General features: G+C 40.1%; 1 protein-coding gene across 2 annotated transcripts in view; it reads left to right on the top strand.

Annotated features, from left to right (window-relative positions):
* Positions 1 to 15,318, top strand: part of ADGRG2 (adhesion G protein-coupled receptor G2) — a 122,118-nt gene that overhangs the window by 79,444 nt on the left and 27,356 nt on the right. Inside the window, exons 5-13 of one of the 2 annotated variants that reach the window (XM_043570701.1) lie at positions 1,519 to 1,557; positions 1,682 to 1,705; positions 3,157 to 3,195; positions 5,156 to 5,197; positions 7,616 to 7,669; positions 10,921 to 10,973; positions 11,817 to 11,872; positions 13,919 to 13,958; positions 14,515 to 14,552. In XM_043570701.1, the coding sequence (XP_043426636.1) occupies positions 1,519 to 1,557; positions 1,682 to 1,705; positions 3,157 to 3,195; positions 5,156 to 5,197; positions 7,616 to 7,669; positions 10,921 to 10,973; positions 11,817 to 11,872; positions 13,919 to 13,958; positions 14,515 to 14,552 (385 nt within the window). The remainder of the gene's footprint in view (positions 1 to 1,518; positions 1,558 to 1,681; positions 1,706 to 3,156; positions 3,196 to 5,155; positions 5,198 to 7,615; positions 7,670 to 10,920; positions 10,974 to 11,816; positions 11,873 to 13,918; positions 13,959 to 14,514; positions 14,553 to 15,318) is intronic. The other variant, XM_043570702.1, reaches the window with a different exon arrangement.

Genomic DNA, 15,318 nt, shown 5'->3' with positions numbered 1-15,318 from the left:
TATTTTACTTCTAGTTCAATAGCCGGCATCAGACTTAATCATGGTCATATCTTAGCAAAATCCTGTTTGCATGGAAATATGGGGTATGGAGCTTTGGAGGCACCCACTGGTTCCAGTCACAGCCTGGGTTCTGGGTGCCTTGCGGGAGAGTGACATTCACCGGAATGTAAGAGCCTGTGCACATCCAGGAACTGACAGGTGCTTGTGCCCACAGGCCTCTTCTTACCACTCATCAACTTCCAGAAGAATTAGTACTCATTAATTGAAAAACAGCATTGTTTTGTTTTGCCCCAAGAGCAAAGGATTCCATATCCACACTTTGAATCTGTTTGCTCAGGAACCGTCTTATTTCTCAAGAAATATCCTTGGTAATTAAAAAAAAATGTAGCAAATGACAAAACATGGAAGCAATAATGTAAGACAGACAGGGTGTGTGTGTTTCAGCCAACGCATGAGCAGTCTGACACAGACAGGCCAGCCAAGCGCCTCGACACACCCAAATGTTGTCCTCACCGGCTGAATATCAGGCTGCCTACTGCAGAGCTTGTATCACTTGTAAAATGTTTGTGTTTACTTTTCCTGTGTATACTGTACGAGTGAAGCCATCGGGTCTTTTTAATATTTAAACATGCAAAATGTATGCAGTAGACTGACCTCTTAGCGTAAGTGGACGTACTCCACGGGAAATTTATAACTTGATTGTCTTAGTGGCAGCCATATTTTAAAATAACTTACTAGGAAATTGTATTAGGTAGTACAGTGGTGAGTGATAGCGATGTTGTTTTATTTTTTTATGATTTTTTTTTAATCCTCAATTCACTGTGGGAAGAGTTGCCAGGCGTCACTCTTAACAGAATGGAGCCGATCTGCTGCTATGTTTCATAATTGTAGTTTGACAAATTTTTTTTTTTACTTTTTTTATGTCTTTATTTTATTTTGAGAGAAAAACAGAGCGCTAGCAGGGGAGGGCCAGAGAGAGAGAGAGGGAGACACGGAATCAGAAGGAGGCTCCAGGCTCTGAGCTGTCAGCACAGAGCCCGACGCGGGACTTGAACCCACGGACCGCGAGATCATGACCTGAGCTGAAGCTGGACGCTCAAGTGACTGAGCCTCCCAGTCGCCCCTGTAGTTTGACAAATATTTAACGTAGAAAATGTTTTCTAGAATTCTCTGGCTGAAAAGATTTGAAAGTAGTATGTCACATATTTTGCTGTGGTCTCTGAACTTATTTCCTTAAGACTCAATAGGTGGGAGCAGGCTTTGAGGCAGCAGGTGTCAACTTCTTCATCTGTAAAAGGAGACAGATGTGCGCCTTTCACTTCTTGGGTTCTTTCTCAGCAATTCTCTGAAATGTATGTTCTCGAGTGGTTATGGGGCTTGCAGATTCACATTGGTCTGAGAGCATGTTGTCTGCTTGTTTGCATAATTCATCTCAAAATTTTAATTCCTTTAAAATGCAATAAATAATTGTTGCAAAGTATTAACTAGAAAATTTTGTTGTTATTTTCCCTCTTACAGCTGAATCATCTCTTGTTGGTTTTGTCCCCTACTCCAATGGTACTGCTGCAGGCAAGATTTTGAAAAAATTCAAACCAAGATTTCACCCACTTTGTTAAGTTTGTGATTTAATTAAACCTTTTTACTGTTTCCCCCCACCCCCCACCCCCCCTCGGGGCCGAAGAGGTTGAAACTACAAGCCTGAATGGTAAGAATTTTTCTGAAGCAAGTGAAAATTGATAACACTTAATGTGAATAAAAGTATAATGAGTGCTGTTGAAGGTTTTTATATTCAAATAAACAAACAAAAAAACCCCAAATCAAACAAACCCCCAAAACCATCGACCGTGGAGAACAACTGAAACTTTTTGGCTAAATGAAAATAGCCTTATTGTCACGGAGGGCGGACAGCCCCCTCCCACGCTAACCGTTCTGTGAAAGAAGAGAAATATCGATCGCATTTTGAGTGCCCTGTTTAACTTGCTCTCCAACACAGCGCCGGCACATTTTATATGGCAGGTTGTTTAAATGTGAAAAGCACATCCGGTGACTTCAGTATGCTTCGGCCTGGATTTGAACACCCAAGTGTTCAAAGGTAGGCCTTTTCCAGACGACTGTATCAATTTTAAATAGTCTGACATGAAAAAACAACAACCGGCCTTCTTCATCATCCTAGAGAACTGGGCTGTGTTGGAGGGAGGTGGACAGGAGAGCACATTCTGTGCCCCCCGCTCTGTGGGTAGACAGCCTCCTTTTTTGTGTAGTCAAAACCCAACGCTTTACACAGTCCCTTACTTAGTTAAAATAAAATTTGCACCATGTGGTTGGTGGTTAAGGAGCTAAGCAATCATAGGTGGAGCTCAGGCTGATCGAAACTGGTTTAAATTCAAACTTGGTCTAATGGGAAGGACTAGATATTATCATTTTTATGTTTAATTACTTTTGACAGTGAAAGGACACCTTCAAAATGCCTTTGGCAGTGGGTTTTGAATCCATTGTATGTGGGTTTTTAAGTAATGTCATACATTACTTAATGTAATACATGCCTTTTCACCCCTAAAGTTGCATCCAGAATAATATATTATAGAATGATTTTTATTTAAAGAAATACCAATTAGAACAGATTTTCAACGGAATTTTCAGTGAAACAGGTCAAAATGAGGCGTTTCTAAAAATTACTTAAATGTAATATTCAAGAACTTTAACGTTAAACTAGAATCGCTTAAAGATTGCTTCCTAAGAGTGTACCATTCAGCATCCCCAGGGCTATATCTTAAAGTTGGTATTAACTGGAAACATCGTATCCCGTAGGGACTTTTATTATAATGGAGTAAAACAGGGACAAAATATTAAACATAAATGGGATTATTTCAATCTAATAATTATAGGAGTGTTGCTCTATTTTAGACACATCACCTCTGTTCAAGAAATGCATTTTAAAAGGATGAATACTTGCTCAGGAATGGTGTCTGGGGGTTGGAGAATGGACAGTGTGGCGGGGTGAGCAGTAAATACGTTTGGTAGTGTCGGTTGGCTTTCGCGAAACTCTCTAACTTCTCTACGATTTGGGGAAAAGTGAAATGTTTAAGGAACCTAGACAATGCACGTGTTTGTTAATCATGTCAATAATTAGGCTTCACTTCTCTTTCATTATTTCAGATGCTACTTCGAGTGTATTATCCACTTTAAACAAAACAGGTAATATCAAGTTCTTTCTAAATAGCATAGTTTGTCCTCTCTGCCTTCTTGGGTTTCTCGCTTGTGTGGTCAGTCTTCTGGGTTGCTACAGGTTATCTCCTTGCCCACTTCCTGTGCCTTCATTTGTTGAGTCACTACTCGTTTTACTTTGACATTGAACAGTAATTCTGGTGTTATCACATTCCTGAACTTCCAAACTGTTACGGCCATAGCACTCCATTTAAAATAACATTAAAAATTATAATCGTAATGTATCTTAGCTCGTAACAAATGGAGAATATAGAAAAATGCAAAGAAAAAATAGAAATCATCTCTAATATTACTTTCTTAAGACTATTACTGGTATATTTCCATTCAGAATCATATATACATGTATCATATATACACACACACACATATGTGTATATATCTATCTCTTTTACAAAATTGTCATAGTTTATATGGAATTTTATGTCTTGCCCTTTTGACTTCATATTGAATTCTAAGTATTTTCCACTGCCCCTTACTATTAATGACTTGATAACATTCCATTGCGTACCGTATGTTGAACATTATTAAAGCTGTGTCTACTCTTTTAATAGAAATTGTTGCAATGAACATCCTTGTGTCAACATCTTACATTCATTCCTGATTTCTGTAGGATGCATTCCAAGGATTGGATTTAATGGGTTAGCATGATGAGTATTTTAAGGTCCTCGATCTGCGTGTTGCCCAATTACCTTCTTGAAAGGTTGTACCCAGCAACATGCGTGCCGGCAGTGAATGAGAATGTCTGTGTCACTGTACCTTTGCTCAGAGTTGAGACTATGCCATATATTATTAGACCTTTCAATTCCTTAGGTTCTATTTTACAGTCTTGATTGTTGGTGAGGTTGAACATTTTTCCCCAAAAGCACTTTTGTTACTAAAACCGGAAGTTCATTTCACAGATGTGTTTTGCTTGCTCTGGGAAGGAAAGTATCAGGGCAAACAAAATAAGGTATTTAAAAGATTCTTATTGATAATGCAAAATACCGTCAGCCTCTATTGATTACCACCAACCATTGCCCATGGGTCAGTGACAGTGAAACGGAAACTCATCAATGTAACACATAACACAAATGAGGTTTCTGCAACTGTTGGTGTAATGTCATCATTCTTAAGTGCTTCTCCAAGACCTGAGCTTTGTGTTTTCTTCAGAATTTGCCACTCACCCTAGGAGACAGACCTTCTTTGCAAATCTATGCCCCAACACACCTCTTCTAATTGGCCATCCTTACAGCAAGGATTTCTGAACTTGGTTCTCCATTATCTGAAAAATGAACCATGGACTATGTCCCCAAAGTGCATTGGGAACACATTTCTAAGGTTTGCTTCTTCTGAGTGTGTTAATATTTGCCTGTGGTTTGAACAGTTCTGTCCTGGGTCTGCTGTGAGCCTGCTGGACAACTGTAGTTGGATCGTTTCAACCTCTTTGAGAATAATTTTATCTTATCGCTATCATGGCAATAATATTTTATTAGCTCCTAAAGAAAATAGCAGGACACTCCCTTGATTGTAGAGCATACACTATTTTAGATCTTGTGTTTCCATTCATTTTTTACTCTGAATCACCGGTTCTTTACAACGTGCCGCTCGAAGTGACTTACTTAATTGTACCTATCTGAAGTGTAAGTCCACGTTGATTTGTCTAGCAGCAGCGCATGGAAAGTGCAGTAGAATTACACAAGCAGTGGGGGGTGTAATGGGTGTGAAATAACTGGGTAAACATGGGAATCCAAATCCCAGCCCCACCCTGTTCCAAGGCTATACGATCTGTGTATGCGATTCCCATGTATTCTGCTGCTGGGATGACCAGTAGCGTCGCAAAGGTGTCAACAGTGTGATTTTCTTAGCACTTCACTAAAATGATACTCGTGGCAAATTGTTTTTTAAAAACAAGCAACAATTCTGCTCTAATATTTAAATTGCTTCTTTGCAGAAAAAACTAAAATCACTATAGTAAAAACCTTCAATGCATCAGGTATGACTTACTATCAATATCAAGACTTTCTTTTTTGTAACTAAAGTAAAATTAAACACATGGCTGGTATTTATGTTTTCTTTCTCTTTTTTTCCTATCTTTTAAAAATGCAATCTGTTCTTAATGAATAGATGTTTACCTATTCATGCTCTGGGTACCTGAAGTCGTGCTAAGCGTTTGGGGCTATGTAATCATGATCAGATACAATGCCCACCCTTAGGAATCTGCTCGCTTGGGGAGAGACAAGGCAAACAAACAGATAACTAACCTGAACACGTATGCAGATAAAGGCAAAAGACTACACAAGTGTCTCTGACATGGTTAAGAAGCGTGGGAGATAAAAGGGCTGGTGTTAGTGGTCATCAACAGGATAGAATTTATGAGGGAAAGATTCTTAGAGGACTGAGCCTCATTCTCTTTTGAAATCAAAAAAGGGATATGCTTTTAAGTACCGATTGCAAGGGTAGGGATACCTGATCTGCTTAACAAAGTCTTCTGGTTGATTTAAAACGGGGGTTGGCAAACTACGGCCTACGGGGCAACTGTGGCCCACCATCTAGTTTTGTAAATAAAGTTTTATTGGAACACTGCCATGCCCATTTGTTGACATGTTATCTGTGGTGAATTTCCAAGACAGCGAACAGGAGAGTTGAGTAGTTGTGACAGAGACCATATGGCCCACCAAGCCTAAAATACTTACTGTTTGACCCTTTACAAAGTTGTCTCGTTCATGACTTAAAGGATGAACAGTGGCTGTGTACTTTGGGGGAAATTACAGATAACAGCCCTAGCAATGGGAAAGAAAATTCTCAAGATTAACGAGCAGCCCAAGACACACGCCCCTGGAAACGAAGCTGCCACTAAAATTTAGAGAAAGATGAGAGATGATAGAATGTAACGTTTAGTGGGGACTAGACCCATAGTTCTGGAGAACACTGAAAGCATTACTAGCCACCATCTCAACCAGGTATACTTAAGTCGAAATCTTTATCTTTTGGTGTGGGTAACGTAGCTGTGAAACAGTATAGAATTCTACACGTCAGATAACCTTTGGCACCTAAATTCAGTTTGCCCCCAGAATCACAACTCTTAGTTGAAGGGTGATGCCTGTGCACCAACTAAATCGCCCTGGCAGAAACCATTTCCCATGTACTAAACACAAGTTGTAATTTTAGTCTGTGTCCAGAGTTGTTCTCTTCAGAAACAATTAAGCACCCAAAAAGCACAACGGAGGTAAAATAGCAATCAGACATTGCATACGTAATTCTGACCAAACCAGACCTAACAAGGACAGCAAAATACTCCGTAACAACCTCTCCCTCTTGGCACTTTGCTGAATACATGACGAGCATTTGCCCCTCACATTTGCTGTGGTTTTCTTATACTTCGCCAAAAGGATGAAATTAATGAAGGCAAGATTTTTAGGGGAGTAAACCTGGAGCTCTTTTCAAATCAAAGAAGATGTCCGTCTCCTTTCACCAAAGAAGAAAGTGCTTTTTAGGTGAATATGTATGGAATGTTTTGTTCTCACGTGGCTTATTTCATCTCCCATTCATCTCTGCCTCTTTTGTATGCCTGTATAGTTTGTTGTCCTGGCTGTGTCTCCATTTTGCCTTCACTATGACTTTTTTCTTTTTAATGTTTATTTATTTTTGAGACAGAGACAGAGCATGAGCGGGGGAGGGGCAGAGAGCGAGGGAGGCACAGAATCCGAAGAGGGCTCCAGGCTCTGAGCTGTCAGCACAGAGCCCCACGCGGGGCTCGAACCCACGAACCGTGAGATGATGACCTGAGCCGAAGTCGGACGCTTGACCGACTGAGCCATCCAGGCGCCCCCCATAACTGTTTATTTTCTGGCCAGTATCGCTTCCTAGATTGTATGCTCATTGAGGGCAGGGTCTGTATCTGCAACATTCCAAAGCCTGTCGAATACGGTAGTTGTTCAGCAAATAGTTTTTGAGTTTTGTCGTTTTTGCCTAGGTGCAATAACATCATGACATTGGTGTTATTTCTTACATACATTTGCACAAGGAAATATTAGAGTGTTCATGGACTCCCCTGCCCAGGAAAGGAAGGAGGATCTCTGAGTAAGGGCTGTTCCATTTAAAGTCTCTGTACTGGGCTTGCATTCACACTGTTCTTTTTATATTGGACAGGGGAGGGATTAATTTGGAATGGGACAAAAATATTTTTAGGGAGGAGTAGGGGATCAGACAGTGAGTGACATACTGAACGATAGTAAAGAAGGAAGTTCTGGAGCTGGCCAACTAAGAAACGAAAGCTCATTTCTTTAGCCTTTGTGGAATTCATCCAGCCAGTTGTAGCCAACTTAGCATATTTTTGGTCCACGTTTGATATGTACATTTGTGAATTCTCTCGATGACATGTTTAACCGGTTGGGTCGTGTTTTCTTTGCAGGAGTCAAACCCCAGGGAAATGTCTGCAATTTGTCATCTATTTGCAGTGACTCAGGTTAGTGCTTATGTACATTACACGCTACCAGGTGAATGCGCCCCGTGGGGAGCAAAGGTTTGTGTTTCTCCTGTTGAGTACGTGATGTGTATCTCTCTGATCTGTCTCTTTTCGTACCGCCCGGCTACTAAGAGGTCCCAAATGAAGACAAAAGCAAATTTGACATCTGCCTGAAATTATCTTCCTATTGCTTAGTGAGATGATAGATTAGCTTCCTTAATATGAGAACACGATATGCTCGCTTCGGCAGCACATATACTTCATATGAGAACACGAAGGTCCACACCAACTATTTTTCATCATAGCTTTAAATCCGTAACTAATGCCCTTAAGGTTGGCTTGCGAATATATTAAGTAGTGAAAGCTTAGAAACAGGGTGTCGTCTTTTGCCGAAAATAAAATAAACTGCTCTCCTAAGCATGTTGAAAACCTCACGTCCACCTAGTTTAACTGGATGCTAATTCCAGTAGTGTCCATAGTGTATTTTGCCATCTTTAGCCCACGCTGTCCACTATTTCTTAAAATTAAGATGGAAATCTCTTGAGAACACGCTATTTTTGAAATGGGAATATTTCCCCATCTGCCATGGGCCAGAAGGAATGAAACAACCATTTTTCTCACATCGGTTTGGCTCTCTGGGTTCCCTTCCTTGTTAAAACCAATGAAAGCAGATGTAAAAAACATAAACACGTGGTGTGGCAGGTCAGACCTGGATCGTGAGAAGAGAGAAGAGGAAGGTAACGGAGTATGTTGTAATATTAAAGTCTTCAAAAACCATTCTTGTGGGAATGTTTTCCTTTCAGTCTGTTCTTTTTGTTCTGTTTAATAATGTGTTTGAAAAACATAGGAAACAATTTCAGGAAAAATGAGTTAAGGTTGGAATGGTGCTGGAAAACAAGAAAACTTTGTATTCAAAGAATGGTCCACAAACATTTTCTATTTGTGTGCATGTGAGATTTCCTCGTATGAGCTTTCTGCTGATAGGGTGTACCAGGTAGAATACAGTAGGAAAATATTATCTGGCTTTGATTAAGGGGGAAAAACTTGTTAGGTTCATTTCACTTTCATATATTGTGTATCTCTCTCTCTGTCTCTCTCTGTCTCTCTCTCTCTCTCTCTCCCTCCTTCCCTGCATCTTCACTTACCCTACTCTACTGAATCCTCCATAATTTCATTATTTTTATGCTTCATCTGTGTTTTGGACTGGTGACTAATGTCTAGTTTAGTGTTGTGTCTACATAATGTTTGATAACTTTGAAAATCGAACATTGAGTCAAAAAAAAAAAAACTGGTCATCTTGAATAACAGATGCCAGGAAGCTGGTTGGAGTAATGTTTTCCCCAATTAAGCAACTGAATTGACCATTTGTTTTAGTGTCTGGTGAAAACAGCCTCATCAGGGAACCAACTTTTTTGGCACCAGAAATTCCATGATATCCTGCCAGAAACTAGAAACCTTCACTTCTTGCAGGTTCCAGTCTGAGTTCCTTAATGGAAATGGAGGCTGTTGAAAAAACTGGGAGCCGACCAGGCAGAGTTAGGCTGAGGGTCAAAAGGTGGTGGCTTCCTGGTTTTTCTGCCACCGCTGTGCTCCCAGCACATTTGTGAAACTCAGCACGCCTTCCACCAGACCGGAGGATGGACTTGGAGAACGGACGGGTGAGGGAGAGAAATTGTGGCTGTCCACAGGCGCGCACACACATGGACACGCTCAATAAATTTTAAGAGCTAAGAATTTTTTCAAAAATGGATGAGTAATTCTGTGTATATGTCAAGTATCTTTACTTTTAATAATTATGCACTGCATCAAGTGAGATTTCGATATCAGTATGCAGAAGTTGAGGTTCTCGGTAGAAAAGTGGCCAGAATGGATGAATCTGGTTAATCCCTGGACTAGTGGCTTTGTCATTCTTTTTTTTTTGTTAATTTTTTTTAACATTTTAATTTTATTTTTGAGAGGTACAGAAGGACAGAGCATGAGCAGAGGAGGGGCAGAGAGAGAGGGAGACACGGAATCCGAAGCAGGCGCCAGGCTCCGAGCTGTCAGCACAGAGCCCGATGTGAGGCTCGATCCCACGAACTATGAGATCATGACCTGAGCTGAAGTCGGATGCTTAACCGACTGAGCCACCCAGGTGCCCCCTTTGTCAGCTGTTTTGAGTGAAAGCGGACCAACCTGGTTATGAGAATCAGTTGTACTTTGGGTTGTTACAAAAGATGAGCTGAGAAAGCGTTCAACCTTCTAGTTCCGGAGGCGACAAACTACTGCTCATAGTCTAAATAAAGCCTGCCGCCTGTTTTAGTAAATAAAGTTTTATTGGAACGTAGCAATGTCATTCACATACATAGGGTCTGGCCGCTTTCATGCATAGTTGAGTAGTTCTGACAGAACATATGGCCCACAAAACCTCAGATTCTGATCTTTCACGAAAAAGGTAGCTGACGCCTGCTCTAGTTTTTATGGCCTCTTTGCCCTTCTGCTTTCGAGGCCAGTTTTCTGTCTCTGTAGATTATGAAGTGCACACAACATGCTTCCGTTAAGGAGTCTCTATTTTCTTTTTTTTTTTTTCCCGATAGAATCTGAGCTCCTCCGAGTATACCCTGTAGGAAACAGGTCGACTTAAAATGGGTTCTGTATCTCCCAAAGTGAGCATTTTAAGAGTAGAGTTTTCTGGTGTTTCTCGAATGAAAGCCACAAGGAGTTATTCCACTGAAGAAAGGATTCTCCCTGCACACTTTTCAGATTTCAAGAGCAAAATCTCAACTTTGTTCCTAGGAGAGAGATTGCATTTGGTACTATATTTGAAAGGGGAAAAAAACCACCCCAAAATGGCAAGGAATAAATAGACTTTCACAAGATTGCTTAATTGCTGAAAAACACTTTTCCCCTCCCTCCTTCATTGGGCAATGAAAACAGCCCGAAAAGATTTTTAATGTTAGAGCCACAGTTCCCCCAGTTAGTATCTTTATGGGAAACAAAGCTCTGATGAGAAGCATGTAGGATTAGAATTTCTTGACAAGGAGACAAGTTTTTTCTCTTTCTGCATTCCCACATAAAATTTATAGTTCACATTTTCTGAAAATTGAGTCATTGACTAACTTTCTGCTAGAAAAGACAGTAACTGTGAGTACCTACAAAGAATTTGATGAAACCGTTTATAAAGTAATTTGATAATCCTTTTCCTGTGTTGTAGTAATCCTTAAGCCCTAAGGATGGAAGTCTCAAATTTTGTTTTGAAAATTTATTTTTAGCATTTTTTAGAGGTGAGATAATGTTTCAATATGAAGAAAGCAGTGTTACTCAGGTACGTTTTAAAGATTTTTTTTAATTGCTAACTTAAAAAGCAAGTGTTTGTGCATTTAAAGATTTGTTTAAGGTACAGTTTATTTATGGTATTTGGCATATTTATTTTTATGACCAAAATTAAATAAAATATGTGTTGTTGAATCACTAGCTTTGTCAAGAGGGTTTGACTTCATAATAATCATGGTATTTTTTTTAATAATCGTATTTTGGTTTTCACTAGACTTGCTGAATGTTGATATGATGGAATTCTATTGCCTTTTAAATTTTAAAATTATATTAGAAACTTCTAGCAATAAGAAATAGATTGGGTCTAAGAACAGTCTTCTGATTCTGATCCCGTTCCACCCCATGGGGGATTTGGATGCATATACTTCCCATAACCTAGATTGGTTCAGAGGAGCCCAGCTAAATGTAGATTGTTCATTCAGTGAATATTTCCTGAGCGCCTACTATGTGCCAGGCAATGAGCTACGTGCTACAAATGGGGTGATGGCTGCTACTAAGTTTCCCTTTTCACATTGGGATCTTTCACTTAACTCCGGGACCTTTCCTGTGGAGAGCTTTACTAGTGTTCTTTTGGGGGAACCCTTGGAATAACGAAATTAATTAGCACATTAGACTTGCTGATTCAGAATATTTTTAAAGGAGATACAGAAACAAAAACTAGCTCAGTCCATATGGATTTGATCGTTCGCTAGGTAATACTCCAAGCAGTTAGCATTCAGTCTTTGGGGTGTAGTTCTTTGGGTGGCCAACGAAACTGGAGAACAACTTCTTGTTAGAGAGTGTAAAAAAACACAACGGTATTTGTTATATTCTTAATGATTTTATGCTTCTACAGAATCAAAATCTGGCTAATGGCACCTTATCTGGAGTCCTGTCTCTAAGTGAACTCAAGTGAGTAATCTGCTGCTTGATTGAAAAGTTAAGACATCAACGATGGAAAGATACTTGTTGAGCTACCTTTACTTTTGGAAACCGAGAATAGGAAATAGACCCGAAGGCTATAAAGAATTGGTTCTTGAGTTCTTAGCAAATTAGCATTGGTAGTCACTGGCCATCACCTAATATCCTTATGAGGCTGTTCTCTTTGATGATCTGAAAGTATGTAAGAGCTCCATTTGAATTGGTATTTGAGTTTTAATACGATTTGGTAGCCAGAGAGGTTGAAAGAGTTCAAGGTAGGATGGCAGGTATACCGTTTGTTCATGCTTTCGGGAAACATCAGTCATCCAAAAGTCAGAGAGAGCTCTTTGTTAGGTAGATAGCAGCTGATAAGGACAAGCACAGACAATGAGAAATACATTACACATGGATGCTCCCCGTTAGACAAAAGGTCAAAATGTCAGGCCCAGAGACAGTCTTACCTGACTGTCACTGGGAGGGGAAACGTCATGTGTTCACCCTCGTGCAGGGAAACAGCATTAGAGACAAAATTCGTCTTCTCTCAACCTTGCTGCTACCTCTCAAATGAGGTTTTCATAAACTTTTGAAACAAACCCAAAGCTCTGGGGACTATCTGGGACGACCCTGAAGGAAAAAAACCTCTCCGAGGTCAAAACAAAAGGAAACAAAGGTCCTCTTAAGGGTCTTCCTTTCAGTTAGCGTTTTGGCCTGGCTGCTTTTGATGATTCAGCGATGCCTAGGTGGAGAGGAGGCCCAGAGCCTACCTGGTGGATATCAAACGTCTCTAGGGCTCTACTGAGTTTATAGTGGCAAACAGTTAAAGTGGGATGGGCAGAGGTGATATTCCTGTCCTTTATGCCTATTTTTTTTTTACCTCCTGAGAAAAATCTAACTTTCCTAGCTATTCAAAGTATAGTATATATGTGAAATAAAAAGCAGAAGATATCAATGCCCTTGAAGTATCTTAAACTTGAGATGAGAAACAATAGTGATAAGACATATTTTTTTAAACTCACAGATTCATAAATAGAACACAGCTTTGCATACTTGTAATACAGCTTAATTACTAGGCTTGAAATATCGAGTTCATTTAAAGCCATGAAGCATTTGTTGAGCACCTACTATGTGTTTGGCCTTGGGGATAAACCCAACTCTGATGATGGAAAACTGGTTCTAGAACAGTGGTTCTCTACCTTGGCTGCATATTAAAATCACCTGGGGAGCTTTCAAAAAATTCTGATGCCCAGGCACACCCTATAACAATTAAATCTGTATTTGGGGGCTGAGACGCAGACACTGGTATTTTTGAATATTCCCTTGGTGGTTCCAGCATGAGGCCAATTTTTAGAACCAGAAATCTGGAGTCTGGTAGGATAGACCTAGGATGCAAACAAGTAACGGTACGGTACAATCACTACAATGAACGTGACCTGTCCAGGGTACCAAAGGATGTTCTAAGTATCTAAGTTGTCCCAACTTCCCGTGAAGCTCTCCCACACTGAAGAAATAAAAGTGTTGTTGAGTGGGATGGCAGGAGAGGAAAGGGAAATTCTGGAGAGGAGGGGAAGGGGGTGCTGGAGAGTGCTAGAGGGCAGGTGGGGACAGGTGGAGAGGGAACAAGGGAGAAATGAGGGAAGAAATGAGAGGTGCAAATGAGAGGTGCGGTTGCAGGGGCCCATGGTGAGTGGTGGACCCCTTTCAGAAATTTGCCCTCGGGCCAGTTCTTTCTCTGGCCCTCTGCCAGAAGAAGCTGCCTGGGGGTTGCAGCAGCCTAATGAGTAACAAGATTGTTCAACCGTAATTTATATCTTGCTGTTGGCTAGAACTTCTACGGCTTCTGTCTGGTCAGTCTCCCTTGTCATAGAAATAATTTATTTTTCTCACATAGGAATCTCATTATACCCAGTGTTACTTCAAAGTGAACACTGCAGGCAATAAATACCATAGGCTTAATTTAATTGCTAAAAATCTAACTTGTTTTGAATTTCACATCACCAGTGATCTCCTTCATGTCATTTTCTCTCGTTTTATTCACAGGCGATCAGAGCTAAACAAAACCCTGCAAACCTTAAGTGAGGTAATCACAGTACATCCTATACCTTGTTTGTAGTTGCTGTTCTATTTGGGGGAAAGCATGGATCTGCGTTCCTGAGGAAAAATGTATTCAAACTTCCCCAAATCTGTCATGTGAAAAACACTAAGTAGACTAGTTCTGTTACTCCGGAAATCAGAACTGGGCACAATGGATAGTTGTTACAAGGGGGTAGATTTTCCTTCATGTAAAACCAAAAGTTTCTTAAAATGAGGGCTCCAGAATGAGCTCCCTTGTGTGGTAGTGAGTTCCCTGGACAGTAGAAGTATGCAAGTAGAGCCTTTATGCCCTGAATAGCTTTGATGATGCGTCAGGAATCTGATAGGAATGTGAACTGGATGATCCTTGGGGGTTATTGTGGTTCTAAGATTCTGTGATGCTGTGATTAGTCCTGGGTTGTTTTGTCTGACATTCTCAACTGTCAAAGTAATATATATGTGTGTGTGTGTGTGTGTGTGTGTGTGTGTATGTGTGTGTATGTGTGTATATATATATATATATATATATATATATATATATATATGTTGTTTGTTTGTTTCAGACTTATTTTATAGTGTGTGCTACAGCAGAGGCCCAAAGGTGAGTCATTTTTAATATTTTTATACATATTGTTTCTCTACTCATGAGAAATAAAGTATTGAGGAGTCTTAGGTTGCAAATTTACATGTGTTCCTCTAAAATAAATACATATTAATGACATTTTGGATATATGTTTTTATTCTTTGAAACACTCACTATTCTGTCACATCCATCTTCTCATTTCATTATGAATCACAGAGGGATGAGTGGTATTGGGCCATTGCCTCCGGTTCTGTGACGCTGAGCATCATCAGTGTCCTTAGCCCCAAGGGCCACCACTATAACCAAGAAATGGCTCCCAGTGGTCCAGTCTAGTGATAGGCCAGACAGAGAAGAAGGAACATAATATGGTGCTTGGGAGAAAAAGGAGAGAGGGAAGGAAAAGATGGGAAAGGAAGAGAAAAGAAATTAAAAGGTGTGTGCAGGGATGAATATGAGATTGCCTGACAATTATTTGATGTTGCCCAGATGATCATTTTAAATTGTGTCCATTGGCTGTGTTGGCTGCATAAGCGAATGGCTCATGTAGGTCAGTAATCTCGCCACCTGAATCCCGAGCATTCTGTGAGGGTAAAAGTCCTAGAAAATGACAGTTTCTGCTCATCACGGTATTCACTGGTACAAATAATGGCAATTCTTCCATGAAATTCTAGATTGAATCCCTATCCGCTATATATACTTAGTTCGTGTCACTCACCACTTTTTTATTATTTGCAACATTAACATTTTTTCACGTAAACCAAGACTGAAGTAAAAAAAAAAAAAA

The sequence above is a fragment of the Prionailurus bengalensis genome, chromosome X, assembly GCF_016509475.1.
Source record: "Prionailurus bengalensis isolate Pbe53 chromosome X, Fcat_Pben_1.1_paternal_pri, whole genome shotgun sequence".
In the NCBI taxonomy this organism is placed as follows: domain Eukaryota; kingdom Metazoa; phylum Chordata; class Mammalia; order Carnivora; family Felidae; genus Prionailurus; species Prionailurus bengalensis.
This window is presented reverse-complemented; position numbering and strand designations above follow the sequence as displayed.